General features: G+C 41.9%; 1 protein-coding gene and 1 pseudogene across 1 annotated transcript; one reads left to right on the top strand and one right to left on the bottom strand.

The window, feature by feature from the left end:
- Positions 1 to 4,262, top strand: LOC139447979 (uncharacterized; annotated as a pseudogene).
- Positions 4,263 to 8,959: 4,697 nt separating this feature from the next.
- LOC139447576 (receptor for retinol uptake stra6-like) lies at positions 8,960 to 25,434 on the bottom strand. The gene is made up of 17 exons (XM_071228984.1): positions 25,364 to 25,434; positions 24,656 to 24,716; positions 22,397 to 22,482; positions 22,113 to 22,246; positions 21,395 to 21,558; positions 18,942 to 19,165; positions 17,201 to 17,280; positions 16,832 to 16,893; positions 16,145 to 16,316; positions 15,871 to 15,946; positions 14,896 to 14,974; positions 14,536 to 14,584; positions 12,800 to 12,914; positions 12,331 to 12,432; positions 11,554 to 11,717; positions 10,168 to 10,359; positions 8,960 to 9,285 (listed from the first exon to the last, which is right to left on the bottom strand). Exons 1-17 carry the CDS (start codon positions 25,432 to 25,434, stop codon positions 8,960 to 8,962), a joined length of 2,157 nt encoding a protein of 718 aa, XP_071085085.1.
- Positions 25,435 to 25,825: the final 391 nt, after the last annotated feature.

The raw sequence follows: 25,825 nt of genomic DNA, 5'->3' as shown, positions 1-25,825 counted from the left end.
ATGAGGTAGGTTACATAACATACACGCTACACATATAGCCTCAGTTCTGGAGAGGGACACACCGACACAAGCACCACACTATGGGTTTATTTGGTCGGATATCAGTATGATTCGGATTCTGTGAAGTAAGTGTGAGAACAGACCGCAGTGTATAGGGTGAACAGGGTTTGCACTGTACCCCTGACTGCCCATCTTAGCTGCTATGGTGCTACTATCACTGACCTGGAAACGCCCCACAGGAACTCGATGATAGCGTTTATAGCATTATGTATTCGTATAGAAAAAATTTCACCCGTCTAACTACATGCCATGTTGATTTCATTCAATCATATCGTGCGATATGGAACTGTGATTCAAACTGGGTGCAAAATCTTGAATAAGGACCAAGATGGATGGACCTACCTCATCTCTGTCGGCTGTTTATAAATATATTTAAGTAATCAGTTTTGTCATAAGAACAAAATTGTATACAGGTTGCATTTTCTAAGATACATAAATATAATAGTAAAGGTCTAGGTCCAGACAGATGTAGATACTAATCATTTATCATATATTTACTTCGTCGTTTAAATTGGTGGTCATTTAACACCACACTAAGCAATATTCCGGCTATATCCATCGGTTTGTCAATAATCGAACCTTGATCCTGTGATGTTACGAGCAACGTTAAATGCCGTCGGGGTTCGGTGAAAAGCAATCAACCATGCTGCCTGCTGTCTGCTGGTTGAAGAAAGGGAATCCATCAGTCTTATGAATAAAATGCAATACAAATACAAACACTGCTGAACTTTGTTTGCATTTAGGTAGAATAGATGAGCAGATGTGAGATGATTTTTACTTTGCATAAAGTCTATTTTACGATTTCGATTATATCATGATCGTGTGTTTATGAATCACATCAAACAGTGACTACTATAACTTCGTTGTAGCTAAACGTTGAAATGGCCGTTTCATTTGTTTTACATGGTATCTGCACGATTATGTAATTGTCTCACAGTGCAGTGATGTAAGTGTAAGTGTAAGCAGTTGATGATAGAAGTTGTTCGAAAGAATGAAAGCAAACGTTTACTGATTAAAACCAACCACCATTGGTCTCTGAATTGGACAATTCTCTCATCATGTTCCATATTAGCAAAGGGTTCGCGCATATTTTATTATTTTGTCATGGTAGAATGACAATAACATAACCGACCTTGTTATAGAATCTAAGCTGGAAATATCTATTTCAAAGCAGGTGCATTTTGACAACATATTTCACTCTAAGAAATGTTCACTGCCGCATGGTGGGCAAGGTTTTCTGCTAGATTATCCCAAATATAACATTTGTTACATTTGACCACTTTCTAAATGGCATTGTGTCTTCATAGGTTTATTTTGACAACATATTTCCGTTGATCTTCTCACTCAGACTGTTCACTACCGCAATCGTTAATTTTCTGCTAGATACGCCTTCAAGCGTCAACTCACTTTCAACATCTAATCTTACAGCACCAAGGACAGAGGCTCCGTCAAGAAGCTCGTTGCTGAAATACTGCGATGCATACAGGACGAGGAATGGAAGAAGCAGGAGGTGGTGGACGCTCTGAAGAACCTAGCAGATGAACTGGATGTCAAGCAAAGACACATAAACATCGCCAAGACTGCCTTTGCATCAGGTGGGATCACAGCTACAGGCTTAACTGTAGCAGGGATAGCAGTGGCCCCCTTCACCTTTGGAGCATCCCTAGCGATCACCATCGCGGGCATTGCTGTTGGTGTCCCAAGCGGTCTTGGTGGACTGGCGACGACCATTGCTGACAAGACCATCAACAGCAAAACGAGGAAAGAAGCTCAAGCCAAGATTGATGACTATCAGAAAACTGTGACAGACTTGGCCAGCCTCATTGAGAGTGTGAATTCCAATAACAGCCAAGAACTTCGCAATATGATTACCGAAGTAATCACCTTTTAAATATTTGGATGTTTTTCTGTTTCTTTTTAGTTATAGACACTTCATTTTAACCTCTCTTCATCCACTTAATCACGTGTTTGTTAGTGCAACAAAGTTATAATTTCAGAATTGAGATGATAACTTAGAACATACAGGGATCAAACTGTGAAGATTTTTGAAGGGGTTTAATGTATCCTCTTGGCTAAATGGGAATTCATATATATCATACGTAACTAGATCAGAAGTCGCTAAGTAGAGCAACATGCTTTCAACTGCAGGAACTCGACAGCCTGGGGGAAAGTGAGAGTCGGGTGACCATGGAACTAATCCTCAGTGGGCTGAAGACAGCAGCAGAGACAGGCGGATCTGCTGCCAAGACAACAGCTGTTGCAGTTGCAGCCGCAGCTCGGGCCACGATGGCAGTGGGAAAGACAATGATGGACATGATGTCAACAGGGGCCAAAGTCTTGCAGGTCGGGGGAGTTGTGCTGTCGGTGTTGACTGTGCCACTGGATCTGCACACTATGATCTCCAACAGCATAAAGATCCATAAGAAGACGCCATCTGAAACTGCAGTGGAGATCCGAAATAAGGCAACACATTTAGAGAAACTGAATGGTTTGTGCAATGTCAGGTTCACTGCCTGCTGCTATAAAATGTCTGTTTTATGTCCAAACGAACATTCAAGTTCATTTGCATAGAATCAGTGATAACCAACACGATAGATTGGTTGAGTATTGAATATAGAATATGAACGGGTAATTGACCAGGGGAGTTAATATCACAGTTATTGTTCTTCCTCTGCCCAGCTGTATAGCACTGGACACTTCAAGTACATCTAGTAACTCTAAATTGTGAATATTGTTTTTAAATGGTTCATGTTTGTTAGGAATTTTATCTTAACTATTGAATTGGACTCACTTGAGTCTTGAAAAGAGGGCCCCCCTGAAGTATTTTAGTGAAAACGATATCTGCATGCACGTGTGCTGTGTGTTTTAGGTTATTGAAATATTATCTACATGTACAATGACGCTTTCTTTCTTGTTAGGACAGAACAAAATGTCGCTTTTTGAAAACAGAAGCACACAGACGTTAATCGTGAATCAGCACTTAAGCCACTTTTGATTAGATTATTCATTTCACCTTCTTTTTTACACGGACCAAGGAAACAAAGCGTCGTATTTTATTGATGAAACAGCAAGTTAGCATGTGGTGACTAAACTCGGTGTAAAGTCGTAATCTCTAATCAGGTTACCCAACACCATGTCATGTTCACATTGAGCCTGAAAACACTAGAAAAGGTAATTTCTTGTTGATCATCAAATGGTAAATAATTATCTTTTTATTTCTATCCTCAGCTAAAATTCGCCGACAACGCGTGATACAGATTGTAGAAAAAGTACCTGCTGACCTAACTGAACTTGCCAGGAAGTATGATACATCCAACTACCTTCCTACATTGCTCAAGCTGTTCTGTATCTGTGTGCAGGTCTCCGCCATTGGGTCCATTATACTACTTCGACTGATGTGTGTTTTCGTGGATGTTTGGTTTTCAACTTCTGCCCTCGTGAAATTATTCACAGCAACTGTAGTTTTGTGTGGATTAGTTATTATTGTGTTAGAAATGTACTTGATTATTTCAGATAACTCCATTTGGGATGATGTGGAGTCGAAACTTGACAAATTTGTGAATTCAATCAAGTATGTCACCCGCATGGATGAAAATGCGTCTCTTCGAGCTGAAGTGCGTTCTCTTCATTGTACAATTCAACACAAGATCCATGCTGGGGAGTATATGAAATCTAGCAACAGTGAATTTATATTGATTGCGGTAACATTGATTCTAAATGTCGCCCTGTTTCTGCATTGCTGACATGAAGAGGCTACAGAAACTGCGGTCTTGAATTTAGAAGCATCTGCCCATCCTCTGGCAGTCTACACCAATAACCATCATATGGTTGGACTCGGTGGACTGATGTTTGGTGTTCTCTCTTTACCAATATCACTGTTTCTCCTGCAATCCTTGTGTTCAACAGTTCATGGCCTTAAGAAATCAAAAGTAGCCGAGGCTATGAAGAATCTTGGGGAGGATTTCAGATATCGTTTTCACGAACTTCTCGTCGGAGAGGGATGGTTGGATCATAGGTGAAATCCTCCCCTATGTACCATGTACATCATATCGAGTGTCACCCATTTAACAGCTAGATCACACCGTCAGACTCTACACAGTGAAACGTTCTTTGTCAAGACAAACCTTCAGGTGAAATCGTCTGGATAAACAAATCATGAGTTTGTTGGGGACATCCCCACCAGGAATCAAGCTGTTTACGATGTGTCCCACGGACTGTTTCATTGTGTAATCCCCACCTCTTAATGTTCATCCTACTTCCATGACCATGATTCCTTTATTTTTATATGAGATATTAACATTATGTACATAACTATTATAAGTTTTGTCTTTCCCTCATATTCTTACAATCCCCATGTACATTATCTGTACTTTTTCTCCTCATAGTGATTGTCATACCGCTGGTACTTCTTTGATGTGATCTTTTAGCCACTGCGTTTATCTGTGCTGCCCAGTCCAATTTACGACGTCATTAGGTTGCGAGCGCATGATAATGATAATGGGTTATTCAGTGTATACAGATAACGCTGAATAATAACACACAGCAGTCGGATATCACACGTAATTTATCTTTGTAACACACCAGTTTGTTTTGAGCTTTTTTATAGCATACTTAAAGGGGCACTGATCTAAAGCAATTCCCCAGGACTGGTTGTTGCCTTTGTTATTGTTTATTCGTGAGTACCCGTGAGTACCCGAATGATATAGCAGAAATCTAGACTAGTACTCGAACTGTGCTGCGCCATTCGTAAGCGCATTTGTCGCATTATTGATAGGGTAAGAGCGTATTTTCATATTGATCAACAACCTGAAATACGGTTTAGTCTTGAAAATAATAACGACATGTTGATCTTTGCAAAGGTGATGGTGACAAAATTTTGATAAGTCACTTGTTTGGTATTGTGCGATTTTCGTTTACACTATTTTGAAAATATTTCACCTGTGCATTGCTTATTTGTGTATATTTTATAGTCAAATTGTGTGACAATTTCACTTAGGCAATTTATTAAACGCCTAAATATTCAGTTATTTTACAAACTGACTGAACATTCTGTCCCGTTCTGTTATTATGATCACGAATTCAAAACATTTTTATACTTTACTTTTATCACCCAGTGACTGAAAATGATAGGATTAAAAGCAATCGAAATTCAAAGAACATTTCTATAGTTTTGGCTTCTTGTCCTACCATAATTAGTCTATTGATGTTTTAAGCCCATTTGAACAGATGTTTCAGTCAATTTGGAAGTTACTGAAATATTCAGACATTTTATAGAATCACATTTTCACATTGACTGTAACAAATACAAGCCTCCAAACGAAAAGTCTTGTGAAAACAACGTCTGTCTCCCATCGAAGAACTTCCCAACGAAAACGTTGAGGAGCAAGTATGATTCTATTCAATACAATGGCAAATGATTAAAAACATTTGCAAATATCATAATTACAACCTACCAATGTTAAATGCATAAATTTAGGCAGCTACCTTTTTTGAGGAATGTATCCGTGAATATCCACATTAAGGAACAATATCCCATACGTCTGGAACTGTACAAATAAATTTATTCGACGTCACGTGTCTCTGTAACAATCAAATATTTTAAATATGTATAGCTTTACGGGATATTATAACCGGTGTTCGTTTCCCAACTGATCACTTAGTTTGTTTGCGGCGTTTCATATAGATGTCAAGTCTCAAAGGCCAGCTGAGACAGCCCAGGTGACAACTATTTTCATAATGTCCATGGTTCTTTAAAAAACCATAGCGTTAGAGAACAATGAACAATCAATCAACGTTTTATCGGCTAATCCTTTGAGCTGAGTATGTTGTTTTTGCATCACCGCTTCACGCCCAGATATTGGGGTATTCCGTCTGCTTTCGTAAACCTAGACATGAAAACACTTACTATTGACAAATCCACTGTGCAAAATAACAGTGATTATTCATCAACGAATTTTCTGCTGATCCTTAAATGGGAAGGAATGATCAGTTGATTTACCAAAAAAGTAAACCATCTCATCACTCCTCTTGCTGGACTGCCACGTGCATATTACATAGCATATATTTCACCCCACTTCAGACCGGGATACAGATTAAATAATTACCAAATGCCACATGGGAACTTTTGTAGGGTAATCCGAGTGGTGCTACCACTAATTATACCTGTAATAAATGAATTAACTAAGCTTCAAGTGAATGACAACACATACACAGGCGTAGGTTATACCAGGAAACATGGGTGACAACAAGAGAGTAGTAATCGTTTTATCCAGGCCATCCGAAATTCGGAAATGCTTTCACATCAGGGATACGTTTTATTATCATTAAACTATAACCATCAGGGGTATTTTCAAAATGAGGACACCGATGAGCTTTTGTATGTTTGTTTAGGCTCAAGAAATTAATTAACATGCACCCTTTTTCGACATCTTGATACATCACAGGTATCCAATCAGTGTTCAAAATGCGTAAAAAGATATTGGCTCGAAGTTTATTTACGCTGTCCTTACAGACCGCAGCCCAGTCTTTTGTCACGCACAGTTGCGAGCAAACCGCAGCTAGTGAGCCCCAGCGGGCAGTGTCAGACAGCCAAGGAGAAGTCAGAGATTAAAGCCCCTTTAACATAAATTTGAAGGTTTCAAAGACAATCGAACATGTATGTGAGTTACAAGAGTGCAGTGCAACACATTTGATGACACAAATTTCGCAACGGCGCAACGAACGTCTAGTGTTACAAAATACATAACAACCTATAGTACAGCTCTCCAGCTGGCAGTTGATAAAGTGAAAGCACTTAATAGTATTTCTTTGCAACAAGTCTCGTAAATGATTTGTATAAATCCACAGTGGCCAAGCCGCCGTCTACTGAAACATCACGGTGATGTATTACAAAGAGTGTATAGAGAACGTCAGGTTGACGGTGCACATCGAGCACAAGGAACACAGAGCGAGTAACTGGGGCAGCAAGCAAGGTGTAATGGATGTTACCTGATATATTTAGGCTCAACGACTACCACAGGTTCTAAACATATCGTTTCATGCTTTAATTCTATAAATCCGTACCTAATTTCGCTATCACTGCTGGTTTGTTCATGAGCATCCGATGTAGAACAAAGGCATCCTATCCGTGAAGATCCCGGGTTACATAGGTCTTCAGCAACCCATGCTTGCTGTACAAGGCAACTATGCTTGTCGTGTAGGATCAAAACCGCGTCCGAGGTTTTGTTTGGGAAGTATGCCCGCGGAGGAGGGAAAGGTAGGTTGATAAACATTTTAGTCCTGCAGTAATAAGAAATTGTTATTCAGCAAAAGCCATAACATATCAAAGAAATATTTTTTCCAAACCAGTAAGATGCTCTTTTTTATTTATGATAAATATGGTAATATTGGTGTTTTTGGAATCTGTAATAGTTTTTAAGTGTATTTGTATGCTGTATGTGTAATACTTTCAGTAATCTGAACAATTTGTTTCAGGACATCGGAGCGGCGCCGTTCGAAATTACACGAGAACTTCTGACAACCAAAAGGCAACGGTCTCTGACATACTTAGTATGTTGAAAAAAATGAACTCGCCATCACGTGAAAAAGCTGATCTGAAAAGAGCAGATGACCAATGACCTGAAGACAAACTAAATCGAACTGTGACGTGGAGAGCATCGTTGGTTAGATACGCTTTGAAACAACGAGTTTGAAATAAATAGAATTTATTGACAGGCACGATTGCAGGGATATGTTTCTTACACACCTTAAAATTCAAGGTGCATATCAAATAGTCAACACCATGGGGTATCCAAACTCTGACGTTGGGAGAATAAGTGTGTGAGTGAGTGAGTATTGTTTTACGCTACTTTTAACAATATTACAGCGGGGGATACCAGAAATGGGCTTCACAAATAGTACCCATGTGGGGAACCGAACTCGGGTTCGCTAGGTTACCCCGTCGTCCCTTACGAGCTTAACATTTGGTCTCATACATTTATTTGATACAAGTTATCTCAGATCGGTTTCTCGCCCTCAGGGGTGTGAGATAGAGTCTGTTGACGGTAGTCATGTTAACACCTTTTCATCACGTGATATTATGGAGGTGGTGTGGTTCAAGGGGCGCGAGCCTGAGAGAAGCCGCCTCGGGTGCAGATCTTGGGGGTTGTAGCAAATATTCAAACGGTCTGTAACAGTGTCGAATAAACTGATTTGTTCAATGAAATTCTGCTCGAAATAAAATTAAGGTGGCTTCAGGTAATTTAATAAAACCCAAAATGGTATTGTCCAATGTGTCATGTTGGATGCCCTGAAACGCCCTGTTTTATATGGTCGCTCTTAAGTTGAAACGATGCATTAGTGATTAATGTGTTCCCTCGTGGCCCTGTCGACTCTTGTTCGATTCCACATGTAGGTATAATATGAGAATCCCCGCTCAGGTTTGGCTTGGAATGCTACGAGTGGCGTCACATCACACTCACTCCTCGGTATTAGTTATAACTTTCCTGTATTTCTATATCTCCATTCGGTGTCAAGATGTCCTTCTGTTCTCACGTCATCATCAACATACTCCTTTCATGATTTCATATTCGTTTCTTCTTTCACCACAACGTTTCAACAGTTAGTTGATAGAGCACGTTTCATCTCTTCAGATAGATTGACACTGAGGTCACCTTCTGTCAATCTTGCTCCTTGGTAGATCGGGACATGGCAAAGGCTCTCTACGAAACATCATTCTGTCTCGACAATAAGACACACATGTAACCAGTAATGTAATAACGATTTTGGTCAACCGTTGTTTCACGAAAGTCCTGAAGAAGATTTTACAACCGTAAACTATTTTCAGCAGAACAGTCAGAGACGTTTTATGTGTGAAACGGTTTTATCACGAAGTAGCCTTCTAGCAAATATTTTCATTTTGTCAGACGGGACAAACTTTAGTTTTATAATTAAATTTTTCTCCTTTGACATCGCGCTTCCCGTATGTGGTGTCCTTGCCGTTGCTGCTGTCGTCGGTGTCAGACACGGAGTCGAGTCTGCAGAGATCGACCACTGGAAGATCACTGACTGGAATCCGTCTCCCCTCCTCCACCGCCTTCATCCTGCTCTGGATGTAGCCCTTCCGGTACACCCTGATCTGGGGGTTGTTGATGAGGGTGTAGAACACGGCCCAGTTGAAGGTGGCTTTATATTTACGTCGTTTGGCTTCTTTTACCATTTTCAAATCGGTTTCGTCTCCTTTCATTTCTGTAAATATAATCTCGATTAAAATAAACTTAATGTTCATAGTTAAATTAAAACGTTTTAATTTAACTAAATATAACTTTTGACGCAGACACAACCACAGCCTCAGACACAGCCTTAGACACAACCACAGCCTCAGACACAGCCTTAGACACACCCACAGCCTCAGACGCAGCCTTCGATACACCCACAGCCTTACACACAACCGCAGCCTCAGACACAACCTTAGCCACAGCCTCAGACACACACACAGCTGCACACACAACCTTAGACACACACACAGCCTCAGACACACTCTTAGACACACCCACAGCCTCAGACACACTCTTAGACACTCCCACAGCCTTAGACACAGCCTTAGACAGACACACCCACAGCCTCACACACAACCACAGCCTCAGACACAGCCTTCAACACACCCACAGCCTTAGACACTCTTAGACACAACCACTGCCTCGGACACAGCCTTAAACACAACCACAGCCTAACACACAACCACAGCCTCACACACAGCCTTAGACACAACCACAGCCTCAGACACAACCTTAGACACAACCACAGCCTCAGACAGACACAGCCTAAGACACAGCCACCCCCTCAGACACAACCATAGTCCCACAGACACTGACAAATGCAGATATTTACACTGCCATGGCCGCAGTCAAAGCCTCAGACTGACAGACACATACAGGCAACGTTACTCGCGACCATTTCTTTCCGACGAACCTTTTACAGCATGTTCGAAAATGTTATTTTCTTAAACAATAACAGTCTCCTCTCTCACACAATGCCGCCAGCCACACAGAGATCCAATGGTCGGCACCCTCAGACAAATATGGTATTTCACGAGATCCTTTTAGTTCCAAAGTGTCCATTAGTACTTACGTATACTGACGCACTGACTGTTGTCTGTCTTCCCATCCACTCTCACTCTCACGGCGCCATTCAGGTCGACGGATTTACTCTCGCCCAGCTTCCGGAAGTGCAGGTTCATCAACATGAGGCGGATGAATACAATCATCACCGGGTGTGTGTGTTGGTTCTCCACGTGCATGTAGCCTACATACGCCGCGAAACCTGAACAAAAACACATTTTCCTAAACTCTGATGCCACAAGAACACTTTGGACAACAGAATGTCTGTTTTCGTCAATAAATAATTTTATATATTTTTCATTAGGTAATATTGTTTGTTTGTTGTTTAACGACGCATTCAGCAATATTCCAGAAATATGACAGAGGTCGGTAAATAATCGAGCCTGGACTAGACAATCACTTGATTGACATCATGCGCTTCGATCCACAGAATTTGGATACGATGACATTTCATCAAGTTAGCGAGCCTGATCACCCGATCCATGTAGTCACCTCTGACGACAAGAATGGGTTGCTGAAGACCTATTCTACCCCGGATCTTCACGGATTAGTTAATGCATGTGTCGATTATAAAAGAAGTGTGTGTGAGGACATAATGTTTAACTCCGCAGTCAAGATCATTCCAGCTACAAGCCTGCCTGTGAATAATCGAGACAATCAGACAAAGCAGTCATAAATACGATAAAAGTTCGGTGACTAAATATACTGCGTCCTATCTTTGTACGTCGTTTATTTTGCTCTACTGCTTTCAACTCCATCAATCCTGGGTTATAACAAAAAAATACCACAAAAGCCTACATTGCAGATCTGAAGAAAGTAGGGGACACGGGTGGCAATGTAGAGTTGCTTCCACTGGGCAGGCCAGAAAGCTGTGAATGTTTGTTCGAATACCGGTTCGCCCGGTTTCTAGGTTCGCCAACACCAAGCCCGGGCTCGTGGTTTTCACCAAAGTGGCAAACTTCCGAGACCTGCATCACTTTCGGGCATAAAGTAACTGTTGATACGCAATGATATGGCTGGAATACTGCCGTTAACTCAAACTCACTCACACACCTTAAAGAAAGTCACAACAACGTTGAAAATAACATCATGTATATGAACTAATATTGATCCCCCGTCATGTATGAGCATGTTCACCTGTCGTCCAAAATACAGTGGAACCCTGTTAATCTACACAGGGACATCGTCACGCTAACGTTTTCCTGCACACACGAGTCATGGGTACGTAATGTGACCTTAACAGACACCGCCCGGAATGTGAGATGTCCGGACTAAGGGGGTTTAACTGCATAAAATACATATTAAAAGGACCGAGAGTAATCGTTCCAAAGGCTGAAAGCTAACGGGGATGTCACAACATTATATACGCCCCGTGAATAACAGAAAAGCTTAGTACCAGGATCGAAGAACTGGAATCTCTGGGACAAGGTGCTGTGGTCGAGGCGTGGCATGAACAAGGCCCCCAAGACGATGGCCTTGATGATCCTCATGAGGCAGGACACGAGGCCGAGGAAGATGTTGAAGAAGAACATGAAGTACGTGAAGATGAAGAAGAACCGCCTGAAACAAGGGAGGCAACTCCTGAGAGAAAGTTGGTACTTTTGAAAGTTAAAATTAGTAGTCTAGCTGACTGTGGGACTCCCATTGATTGTCACAAGCACAGCGAAGTGATTTACAAGTGTACAACAATAATATACTCCAACAGAAACGCGAAAACCATACTTCTTGCTTAATGTATGAAGAATTACTCATATTCAAGACATATTAAATTGGTTCGATGCACAACAAATACACTGTTATGTTTTGTGAACTGACGCTCATGATCGCATCACGTGTGATGTCATTGATCTGTTGTCTATATACAGCGTTTCCCTCTCACCCTTCCTATGAAGACATACACACCTGTTGTCTATATACAGCGTGTCCCTCCCACCCTTCTTATGAAGACATACACACCTGTTGTCTATATACAGCGTGTCCCTCCCACCCTTCTTATGAAGACATACATACCTGTTGTCTATATACAGCGTGTCCCTCCCACCCTTCTGAGGAAGACATACACACCTGTTGTCTATATACAGCGTGTCCCCGCCCACCCTTCTGAGGAAGACACACACACCTGTTGTCTATATACAAAGGGTCCCTCCCACCCTTCTGAGGAAGACACACACACCTGTTGTCTATATACAAAGTGTCCCCGCGTCCCTGTGCGAAGAGGAACTTGGCCAAGAGCAGCTGGAGGACGTTCAGCACTATTGTCCACACAACAATCGGCCTGGAGTCAGAGAGAGATGCGGCAATCATTAGGATGGCGATGGTCATAATAAAATAATGATAGAATAATATAATAATAAAATAGAATAATAGATGTAGCTAAGGGTCTGGCCGCATATCAAAAGGTCTGTAACTTGAGGTCACTAGGCTTGTTGTCTGACCTAACTAAGATCTTCATAGATTATGAAACCTGTCATTATATTCTGGAGAAGGTGGGAGTGGGGATGGTGGATGGGTAGATAAGCATAATGTATCACAAACAGTGTTCACTGGACATTTTGAGGCACTGCCCAAATGCCTACTGGAGCACGACTAATAAAAAAAAATCCCATTTAAGACAATATTTGTTAAATTTAGTACATGCTTACCATAGCTCTAACACGGCATTAACAAGCCAACCTGACACGCCGATCTGAACAAGGATGACGATGACGGATATCGCCAGTGAAAGGAGGAAGAAGATGGTACCCTGGATGACAAACCCTGAAACAATGAACAATTGCCCGGTTAGAAACAAAAACCAACTATTTACAGCATGTAGCTCTCAAACAACATCTGTACATACGCTACATTAACAAAACTGATATACATGAAACACAGAACATATAAGCTTCATTCTAAACCGGATATACATGAAACACAGAACATATAAGCTTCATTATAAACCTGATATACATGAAACACAGAACATATAAGCTTCATTCTAAACCGGATATACATGAAACACAGAACATATAAGCTTCATTCTAAACCTGATATACATGAAACACAGAACATATAAGCTTCATTATAAACCTTATATACATGAAACACAGAACATATAAGCTTCATTCTAAACCTGATATACATGAAACACAGAACATATAAGCTTCATTATAAACCGGATATACATGAAACACAGAACATATAAGCTTCATTCTAAACCGGATATACATGAAACACAGAACATATAAGCTTCATTCTAAACCTGATATACATGAAACACAGAACATATAAGCTTCATTCTAAACCTTATATACATGAAACACAGAACATATAAGCTTCATTATAAACCTTACATACATGAAACACAGAACATATAAGCTTCATTAGAAACCTGATATACATGAAACACAGCACATATAAGCTTGATTATTAACATGATATAGATGATTTTCACAACAACATTTGATATTTAGGTTCTAAATGGAGGTTGTATTGTGATACAAACAAAGTCAGTAACCAGAGGTACAGAAGCTCACCTTCTGAGAATATAACAATTACTATACACAACTACTGTTTGCATATTGCCAGTGACAGTGTGTAAATTACACAGTAGCACCTGCGATAGCATGTTATAAAATGTTGTCAGTTTATGTGAATTTTAATTTTAAACCTGGGAACTGAGGCCTGAATAGAACATTACGTTAAAAGTACAGTAAACTACGGTTATAACGAACACGCTTATAACGAACTGACGGATATAACGAACTTATTTTTTGGTCCCGACAATTTGCTGTTATTATACTGTATTTATGCTTATAACGAACTACGGTTATAACAAACTAAAATTAGTAGTCCCTTTGAGTTCGTTATAACCGTACTTTACTGTATCTGGAAACAATGTATACATTCCTGTCACCACGGGGCCTGATCCTAAATCTCTGTAGATATAACACAGACCTTCATGCAACATATACCTTCTCACAACGTGTACACAGACAGCTGTGACGTGACATGCAGCGACGTCATCAACCAATGTACCTTTCCGGTCAACCTGGATTGTAGTAGCAACTTTTCGTGAAGATTTTGTCTCGGTAAAGGGAGACTATTCATCAATACCTGTTGCATGTCCCAGTTTTGTGTTTGTTTGATTGTTTAATTGTTTGTTTGTTTGTTTAACGCCGACATATTTCAGCTATATGACGGCGATCAGGAAACATGCATAATCGAGTCTGAGTAGACAATCCAGTGATTGAACATTTCTCGACACAACTGGGATGGATACATGGGTCACCCCAGTCATTAAGTCGCTCTTATAACAAGAATTACGACAAATTCAACCCGGATCTTCATGGAGTCAAGTGCCAATTACGGTACCTCTTATCTCCCTTGCATCACTCACCCCATGCGATGTATCCAACTTGGTATCCTGCAAACCGCATACACCCCAGCTGCAACACAGAGAAACATAGTAGTCACGCAGGAAAACATCCTCGTATGACAGTGGCATATTTATCTCCAGGATCTCCTGGGTGAGAAGGGGAATTCATTCAAGCTGTATCAAGCCTCATTTAACCAGCTCCAATTTCTGAGTGAGAAGGGTAGCCATCCGATCCTCACAAGGGTCGACTGGTGCAGAGACATGTTGGGGCTTGAATCCACACACTCACTGCATACCTACAATTATACCATAAATACTTAATTCTTTAAATTCTTTGATATTCTTCCTCTCTGTAACGTAATTCCTCTGAATCAATATTACCATAAGGCTGGCGTTACTCCTGTCCTTCCTTGGGGGGATGTGGCTGTGATCACCTCTATATAACGCCAGTAGGTTGGTTCTGAAACATCGATAATAAGGGGAGATTCTTTGTAACCGATCTGAAAAATAACGCGCTGTTCTGATATCAATAAAAAGGGACTTTCGACTTACAGGGAAAAGGGTGCCTCCGTAGGGACCTTAGCGCAAGATGATCGACAAAATGTCATATGTACTCCTATATCTAACTCGATCTGGTGCAGTATATCAACCCTTGACACCTGGTGTCTTATCTGTAAGATGAGTGAGCACCAACTCTGACACCAGGTATACCTGTGTGTCTTACCTGTAGGAGGAGAGACCACCAACACTGATACCAGGTGTACCTGTGTGTCTTACCTGTAGGAGGAGAGACCACCAACACTGATACCAGGTGTACCTGTGTGTCTTACCTGTAGGAGGAGAGACCACCAACACTGATACCAGGTGTAGCTGTATGTCTTACTTGTAGGAGGAGAAACCACCAACCCTGATACCAGGTGTACCTGTGTGTCTTACTTGTAGGAGGATAGACCACCAACCCTGATACCAGGTGTACCTGTGTCTTACCTGTAGGAGGATAGACCACCAACCCTGATACCAGGTGTACCTGTGTCTTACCTGTAGGAGGATAGACCACCAATCCTGATACCAGGTGTACCTGTGTGTCTTACCTGTAGGTGGAGAGACCACCAACCCTGATACCAGGTGTACCTGTGTGTCTTACCTGTAGGAGGAGAGACCACCAACCCTGATACCAGGTGTACCTTTGTGTCTTACCTGTAGGAGGAGAGACCACCAACACTGATACCAGGTGTACCTGTGTGTCTTACCTGTAGGAGGAGAGACCACCAACCCTGATACCAGGTGTACCTGTGTGTCTTACCTGTAGGAGGAGAGACCACCAACCCTGATACCAGGTGTACCTGTGTGTCTTACCTGTAGGACGAGAGCATGTGCAAGATCATCACCATCCCGACCACAACCGCTAACACCGTCGATACGATCACACACTCTGGAAAAGAATTGTCACTTGGAAATATAGGCCAGTGAGTCTTCTGAAATTGCGCCTCACAAAATAATGCGTCGCGTCCCTTAGACGTGTTACCCACCCCCCACCCACCACAAACCTCAATCAACCTGCTACGCCGTGATATAAATGTACTGCTATTAAAAGAGGCATTAAACCTCATTTGCTCGATAGCTGACTTACGTTTAATTGAGGTAAGCAATTGGTAGCCCACAAATATCCACGTCTTGAAGTCGTTGATGTCAAACTGCTCGTCTCCTGTTGGCATGAGGTCATCGACATTAAATTCCGTATGGATGGAGCCGATGATCATATCAATAAACGGCACTAACTCAGCCAAGATCTGGAAGGTGATCTGTGAACAGAAAGCCTAATTGTGCTGTCTGTTGTTTCATGTCGCAGTCAGTAGTATTCGAGCTACATCTCTGTAAATAATCCAGTCTGGTCCAGGTAAAGCAGTAATGACTCATGATATAATCGGATTCGTACAATCGACTTTGCTTTGAGCAGAGATTGCAATTTAATATGGAATAGGTTTTGTCGCTTTTGTTTACGTGTGTTTAGGTTGCCTCTTCTTAGTCATCTACGGAACCCTAGAAGGGACACTGTTATCAAGACATCGGCAACAGTATCCTAGAACTCCACGCCTCGCAACTACGTTGTTCCGCGTAGAGTAACGCGAAAATGGTACATTATAGCTGTGTCGTCCCACGTGTATTACCACGAGCACGGGTATGGTACTGACAAACCTAGAAACTTAATTAGTGTAAAACTAGGTTCGACTCCACGCCCAAAGGACGCAACCCTAGACAGCACAGCACACGCGCCCCCTGGTGACGTGTAGACAGACAGGTATCCCTGATGACTCACCACGTACAGGAGAAACACGCCGATCATGAGAACAGACAGGATACGGGTCGAATACCGGAACCCTGGAACAAGAACAGAAACATTGTTGGTGGGTGGATCCCTGGTTTTGTTCCATTGTGAGGGAGTGTCAATGGTGGGGTGGGGCGGGGGTTGGGGATGGGGTGGGAGATGTGGGGGTTGGGGGGTGGGGTGGGGGGTGGTAGTGGACAGATGGAAGAGGAGATGGTGTGTCATACGATGACGGATAAAAATATTTTTTGACGTTGATGTCAATGGGGACCAAGGTCAAATTTGAGGCGGTTAGTCAAGCCGTAACTATTAACCGTTGGGTGCATTAAGTGTAAATGATAGATACACATATTAAATCACCTTTTTCATTTCTATAGAGTATCCTGTGTATTGCAGCAAGGAGTCCGGCTTTGATTTTGTCTTTGATCGCCTTCGGGGGGCTGGAATGAGAACCTGGCAGTTATTGTGTGACACGATATAAGTCGCTATATGTAGGATATACTGATGCAGCACTGAGGTACATGGTTACGTAAGTTCATCAATGCATGTTAAGTTCTTATTAGGATAATAAAAGCGTACATATGTAGACAATGTAATGGCATGTCGCAGCATAGGGAATATGTCTTGAAATCCCTTTGAAATGTTCTTAGCGACAGTCCAAGAGGCGCATCCGCACACGTTCGGGCGCGGCGATATGTGAAATGTAGAGACAGAGCCAAGCTAAAACGTTTCATTGTCGCACTGACATTCAAGAACGGTCGTTTATAACTGAATATCCGCAACTAGCCCTAGTTTTGTAGTGATTTTAAGTTTAGAAGAGCAGCTTTTGTTCAGTCTGTGAAAACAAGAATTGACACGATAGAAGGTGACGGGAAAAACGCTATGAAAAACTGCTCGTTCCCCCGATATTTTCTATATCAGGCAACGAGCAAATCTGTCAATCTGGTGTAACATCAACGCATCAACACAGGGATGTTAATCACTGGATTGTCTGGTCCAGACTTGATTATTTACAGCCCGCCGACTTATAGCTTGAATATCACCGAGTGCGGCCTTAAACAACAAACAAAATTCATGATCATTATTATTGACCTATCGTTGCTCATTGTTATTGTCGTTCAGAATTCGTGTATACAGAGCAGGAAAGTATACAACCCGCGGCAAAAAAAAACAACTCAATAAAACGTAACTTGATGTTTCTTTATCGAAAATGTCACAAAGGTAATTTAGTGTCGGGCTCAATATAATAGAAACAATTGGTTGCTAAAGTTAAACAAAACATGTCAAAAACCAATTATTGCTACTTTAGTAGCTCATTTATATAATTAAATCTAACAAATACACATAGCAGTAACATATATACATGTCTACGTTGGTGTGACATACCACTGATTGTACAGCTTTTCAGATGTAAGTGTCACAGTCACAGTGTAGTATGTTAAGAAAGTACCAAACCGTGCCGGTCTCAGACGTTTATCAGTTATTGAAACCAACGTACACTGGTACTGACAGTTTGACAGTGTTGTATGTTAAGAAGTACCAAACTACTTAGACGTTCACCAGTTTTGTGGAACACTGGTACTGACGAACCGTGGATTGTAGTCTGGGTGAATCTAGGATTCGAAACCAGGACAACAGGATCCTGGCACACCTAGCCGACGTTGAAAGACGGTTTTCCTCCACGTGCCCCTCATTATTGGGGTTTGGTGGAGACCGCTTACTGGGATTTGGTACAGACAGTTATTGACCACTTTCGGGGATTTGGTACAGGCATTGACCACTTACTGGGACTGGGTTCAGCCATTGACCACTTACTGGGATTGGGTACAGCCATTGACCACTTCCGGGGATTTGGTAAAGTCATTGACCACTTACTGGAATTTGGTACAGACAGTTATTGACCACATTCGGGGATTGGGTACAGCCATTGACCACTTACTGGGATTGGGTACAGCCATTGACCACTTTCGGGGATTTGGTAAAGTCATTGACCACTTTCGGGGATTTGGTACAGACAGTGATGGAGCACTTACGGAGGTTAGTTACAGACAGTGATGGAGTACTTACAGACGTTAGTTACAGACAGTGATGGAGCACTTACGGAGGTTTCGGTGCGGGTTTCTTCAAGAGTTTCCGGACGTGCACCCCCTGGTAAGAGTCCCGGATGTAACTCAGTGTCTGGGGAACATCAAGATCGGTTTCTTCCGCCACGAAATACTTCTTAGTTTTAAGGGCATTGCCAAACCTGATCGGTAGGATGACGCTGAGATATGTAAGACAGATCAGGTGTGGTAGGTTTCCGCCAATCAACAACAAGCGAGTTTTCTGAATAATAATAATAATAATAATAATAATAATAATAATAATAATATGTTAAAGTGACTGGAATGTATTGACCTCCCAAAACGAATATTTGTTTTACTCAAGTCTTTAATGAATTGCTGGTCAACTCAACTTGAGATGTATTCGCAGGGGCAGGTGGTGACGAAGAGGAATATTTCAGGGCGATTCTTTCAGTCATTTGCTTTTCTGTTTGTCATTAAATCATTTAAGCTTTTTGTTCAGCAAAGAGGAAGGTTGTCATCCGGGATCTCCTCCGCACAGATACTCAACACCCCTCACTCACCTCCTTTACATGGATGACCTTGAACTTATTGCCAATGGAGGATCCACACTCAAAAAACAGATTCTCTCTGTCGAGTCCTTTTCTAATGACATCGGCATGTCCTTTGGACTCGACAAATGCAACATTCTTCATCTGGAACGTGGCAAGGTAGAAGAGGGAGGATCAGTCAGTTTACTTGGAGGAGGGGTTATTTACCATCTCGTGGAAGGTCAGGTCTACAGGTACTTAAGGATGCAGATTAGGGACAAACTCCAGAATGCCCATATCAAGGAAAAACTTCGGGCAGAGTACAAATGTAGACTTAAGAAAATCTGGTGTTCAGAACTGAACGCTCGCAACAAAGTCAAAGCCACAAATACTTAAGGTGTACCCGTAATTTCATATTCGTTTGGTGTTGTTGATTGGACGACACAAGACATTCACGGTGTTGACACCCTCACACGAAGAATCATGTCAGACACCCTCGCTCTTCCCTCAATCGATTATATTTACCAATCATTATGGGAGGACGTGGTTTGATTAATGTTGGGGCTCTTCGTGATAGAATTGTTTTGCACACATTTATTGGTCTGATGATCCTCTTGTGAAGCATGTCAAGACTCATGATGAAAACAAGGCATAGGATGTGGGACATAATCTCAATGTCGGTGTTGATTTTGTTGATGGTTCTGTACTGCTGGACGGTACAGAAATAAGTGTCAACCAAGCGAAGTGGCATATCAAATCGGCACAGAAACAGTTTTTGCAAGTAGAACGACCACTGCATCGAGTTTATGTGCACTGTGATGAGAAGAGTCATTCGCTTTGATGAAGTTGTCTTGCCTGAAAAGTGAAACAGAAGGCTTTCTGTTTGTCGTTCAGGACCAGTCACTTCCCACTCGAAACCGTCATGTGTGCTTTTGCATCAAAATGTAAATATGAAATGTAGATTATCTAATGAATTTAATGAGAGTGTCCAACACATTGTCAGTGGATGCCCCGCTTTGGCACAAACACAATATCTCAAGTGACATGACAGTGTGGCTCGATCATTTTATTACCGTTTTCGCCATGCTTGCGGTCCAGAGGAATACAGCCCTTCTGACAATCTTGATAATGCAGAAGGCTGCAGTGTGAGTCGTCACATTCTCTGAAAAGATCTGGGTGGGTTTGACTAGCCAGCGCTTCCTGAAAGACGTCCCATTCACTGTCTGGGCTGCCTGAGCAAAGGGCCCTTAACTGATGGTGAGCCTCTTATAATCCCAGTATAACTGGTAAATATAAGCGACCGAGAGAAAAACGGGGGTGGTGGGATCTATTGTCTGACATGATTTTTTATGTGAGGTGCCAGTACCCTGAATTTCTTTTCTTTGGTCAAATCTACAACACCAAAAGAATAGGAAAGGACGGGTTCAGCATAAGTATTTGTAGCTTTAACTTTATTGTCATCGTTCAACTCTGTCCATTTGTACTCTGCCCAAAGTGTTTTTCTTCATTTGGGCATTCTGGAGTTTGTCCCTAATCGGCATTCCCAAGTACGTTTATGCCTGACCTTCCACTCCTCCCCGATGACCGATCCTCTCTCTTCTATTTTGCCACGTTTCAGATGAAAAATGTTGGATTGGTCAAGCCCAAAAGGCTTGCCAACATCTAAGAAAAGGATCGAAAAGGGGAATCTTCATTTAGTAAGGATTCTCCATTGGAAAGAAGTTCAAGATCATCCATGTAAAGGGGGTGAGTGAGAGATATTGGGGATCTGTGCTGAGGCGGTCCATGGATGATAACCTTCCGCTTTGCAAGCGAAAGGATTGAAGGATTTTCTGACAAACAGAAAAGCAAAGCAATGCATGGATCATTACTTTAACAATGGCATGAATTATTAATTTAAACAATTATTCGAAAATTCATTTACCACCCACTCTTGGACCATTAAAAACGAAAAACCTCACCCATCTGACGTCACACTCAAATACTTTGTAGAACTGTATGCCTGTGATGATCCACACGTATAAAGCACCAAGGCCGTAGCTGAAGATTGACTTTACAGCCAATGATGCGAAGACAGGAAAGTAGACAAAGCCGTACCATATCATAGATACTATCACGATCAGTGCTGGAATCAGAATCCAAGAGATTAGACAGAATTGATTATCGATGCAGTGTGAACTGACTAGGATACAAATAGATCTGAATATAGACACTTTGCGTCACTGTTAAAGGAACTGGTCTTAGGGAATTTGGCAGTCCAAACAATTTTGGTCTCCAGAACCTCACTTTGTGTATGTAATACTGCTGTGTGACGTTGACTGCTTGATTACTATGCATAACGCACTTGGTGTTTGTAGATAACCTAACTTGCGCTACAAAATGACTCGAGCCAAGACCTCCTTTTTCAAATGACGTGTTATCAGAGGAAGGTGATGACGGTTTTAGATGTGAACTCCACGAGCATGGGCATGGCACTCACAAACTTTAACATTTAAAAAGGCGAACCGGCATTCGATCCCACTATCTGAGGCTTGTGGCACACCAAGGGATAGACCGCAACTAATACACACACGCACTCACTCACACACCCACACTCAGTCACACACACACACACACACACACACACACGCACGCACGCACGCACGCACGCACACACACACACACAAATGGTATACGTACTTTTCAAGGCTAGTGGTCCATCATATCTGAAGGCAACCCTTTGTTCAAATATAATTTCATACGTAAGGAACGTGGTTGCTCCAAATGCAGCAATGTAGGGAATGCTCGCAGATGTCGTCAATGCGTCCATGGGGCTGGGATAAGAATATATTTCATCAGAATAAATTCCAGGATAGACACGGATTTGAAATAAGTGTTCTCAACTTGATAACTGAAGCGAATATAATAGAACAAACGTAATAGGTAGTGAAAGTTTCTGATTAACTACATCGGTTACAACTCACTGAACCAGGGCTGGTCGGCCACAGAGAAAGTCCACAAACTTCCGTCTTCTCGTCTTCAGCATGGAGAAGGCCAGGCTGATCAGTACCTGAGGGAGGAGAGGTCAACAGTGTGTACTGACCTCAACAACAGTGTGTACTGACATCAACAACAGTGTGTACTGACCTCAACAACAGTGTGTACTGACCTCAACAACAGTGTATACTGACCTCAACAACAGTGTGTACTGACTTCAACAACAGTGTATGATGACATCAACAACAGTGTGTACTGACCTCAACAACAGTGTGTACTGACCTCAACAACAGTGTGTACTGACCTCAACAACAGTGTGTACTGACCTCTACAACATTGTGTACCGACCTCAACAACAGTGTATACTGACCTCAACAACAGTGTGTACTAACCTCAACAACAGTGTATACTGACCTCAACAACAGTGTGTACTAACCTCAACAACAGTGTGTACTGACCTAAACCACAGTGTGTACTGACCTCAACAACAGTGTGTACTGACCTCAACAACAAGGTGTACTGACCTCTACAACAGTGTGTACTGACCTCAACAACAGTGTATACTGACCTCAACAACAGTGTATACTGACCTCAACAACAGTGTGTACTAACCTCAACAACAGTGTATACTGACCTCAACAACAGTGTGTACTAACCTCAACAACAGTGTATACTGACCTCAACAACAGTGTGTACTGACCTCAACAACAGTGTATACTGACCTCAACAACAGTGTATACTGACCTCAACAACAGTGTGTACTAACCTCAACAACAGTGTATACTGACCTCAACAACAGTGTGTACTGACCTCAACAACAGTGTGTACTGACCTCTACAACAGTGTGTACTGACCTCAACAACAGTGTATTCTGACCTCAACAACAGTGTATACTGACCTCAACAACAGTGTATACTGACCTCAACAACAGTGTGTACTAACCTCAACAACAGTGTATACCGACCTCAACAACAGTGTGTACTGACCTCAACAACAGTGTATACTGACCTCAACAACAGTGTATACTAACCTCAACAACAGTGTATACTGACCTCAACAACAGTGTGTACTGACCTCAACAACAGTGTATACTGACCTCAACAACAGTGTATACTGACCTCAACAACAGTGTATACTGACCTCAACAACAGTGTGTACTAACCTCAACAACAGTGTGTACTGACCTCAACAACAGTGTGTACTGACCTCAACAACAATGTGTACTGACCTCAACAACAATGTATACTGACCTCAACAACAGTGTGTACTAACCTCAACAACAGTGTGTACTGACCTCAACAACAGTGTATACTGACCTCAACAACAGTGTGTACTAACCTCAACAACAGTGTATACTGACCTCAACAACAGTGTGTACTGACCTCAACAACAGTGTGTACTGACCTCAACAACAATGTATACTGACCTCAACAACAGTGTGTACTAACCTCAACAACAGTGTGTACTGACCTCTACAACAGTGTGTACTGACCACCAACAACAGTGTATACTGACATCAACAACAGTGTGTACTGACCTCAACAACAGTGTGTACTGACCTCAACAACAGTGTATACTGACCTCAACAACAGTGTGTACTGACCCCAACAACAGTGTGTACTGACCTCTACAACAGTGTGTACTGACCACCAACAACAGTGTGTACTGACCTCTACAACAATGTGTACTGACACCAACAACAGTGTGTACTGACCTCAACAACAGTGTGTACTGACCTCTACAACAGTGTGTACTGACACCAACAACAGTGTGTACTGACCACCACAACAGTGTGTACTGACCTCAACAACAGTGTGTACTGACCTCAACAACAGTGTGTACTGATCTCAACAGTGTGTACTGATCTCAACAACAGTGTGTACTGACCTCAACAACAGTGTATACTGACCTCAACAACAGTGTGTACTGACCACCACAACAGTGTGTACTGACACCAACAACAGTGTGTACTGACCTCAAAAACAATGTGTACTGACCTCATCAAAAGGTTTATACTGACCTACACAACAATGTGTACTGACAACAGTTTACATGACATGCTGAGACAGGCAGGTGGAGAGATTCTTCCAGGTAGGCATGTACAGATATGTAGATTTAAATACCCCTGCAGGCAGGACACGTCATGTAGGTACACAGAGTACGGCCAATAATGCTTTGAAGAACGAAGGTAGTTGTGAGGCTGAGTTAGCAAATAGAAAAGTAGAAAAAATCTCTATAAAACTTACGGCTGGGATTATCGTGTACTGATAAAACGTGAAGTGGTCCACTTTGGAGACGCATTCTGTCCTGTAGGAAACATGATTACATCACCATACATGTACCGATATTTCACAATCATACATTGATTAATCCAGAGGTCTATAGATCAATTAGCATCAGAATCTTTCTTAAAATCGATTTCAGACAGAGGAACCGAAGGGAGAATCTACAAAACATACCATTTGTGTATCGTTTAAGATGATATTGTAAATATTGTGTCAATTTAACGTTGATATAATTGTGTAAACCTGAAGGAATTGAAGCACTACAGTACTCTATTTTCATTATTCCCTAGTCTCAGTTCACCTTTAGGCAATAACTACATGTGACATTGACGCTTTGATAAATGTCTAGGATAGCGTGTACAAGAACACTGTACGTTTCGGCAGATGGTCTCCAGCACCGAGTGATTTAATGTGATGCAGGGACACAGACTGAGAGGCATGAAAGGGTATTTAGATACACAATGAGGTGGCAAAGTTACGATTGGACCATTTATTTCGGTTTCACCATTTCAATAGACTATTTCAATAAACACATCGTTTCTACCAGAATATTATTGAAGAATACACTATAAAACCGACTATTTTATATGGAAGTATATGGTCAGTGTTATTTATCTTTTTCCAGGTGTAGAGATTCTCGTTGTCGACGCCCGTCAGTGTGACACTCACCTGTCATCATCCTCATCGCTTTCCAAGGTATTAAACAGATTGTCGACATTTTCTGCAAAAGATGCGGCCATGGTGGTTCATTTGCTGCAAACAAAGGAGTGGTGTGAGTGAGTGAGTGAGTTGGGTTAAACGCCGCTTTTAACAGTATTCCAGTTATATCACGGCGTGTCAGCTTAATGTGGGAGGAAAGCCCGAAGTGATGCAGGTCTCAGACGTTTACCACTTCGGTGAAACCCACGAGCACGGGTATGGTGCTGACAAACCTAGAAACATAATTGGGGCGAACCGGGATTCGAACCCACAATCATAGGTTTCTGGCGTGTCCAGGGGACGCAACTCTGCACAGCGAATCGCGGCGCCTTAGACGACTGGGCCACCCGTGCCCCCTGCAAACAAAGGAACTGGAAATAGGAGGTAATGTAGCACTCAAGCTTATTTCAGTTATATAGCAACGTGAGTAAA

The sequence above is a fragment of the Haliotis cracherodii genome, unplaced genomic scaffold (assembly GCF_022045235.1).
Source record: "Haliotis cracherodii isolate W230 unplaced genomic scaffold, xgHalCrac1.p SCAF_7, whole genome shotgun sequence".
Classification (NCBI taxonomy): Eukaryota; Metazoa; Mollusca; class Gastropoda; order Lepetellida; family Haliotidae; genus Haliotis; species Haliotis cracherodii.
The sequence above is the reverse complement of the archived record's forward strand: the minus strand, read 5'-3'. Positions and strand labels throughout refer to the sequence as shown.

Coding starts and splice junctions, on each gene's coding strand:
- LOC139447576 (XM_071228984.1), bottom strand. CDS start 25,434: ATGGCCGCATCTTTTGCAGAAAATGTCGACAATCTGTTTAATACCTTG. Junction 16,317..16,831: donor GCGTGTTTCTCCTGTACGTG/GTGAGTCATCAG, acceptor TTCTGTTCACAG/ATCACCTTCCAGATCTTGGC. Junction 12,915..14,535: donor AGTTGGATACATCGCATGGG/GTGAGTGATGCA, acceptor TCATTGTTTCAG/GGTTTGTCATCCAGGGTACC.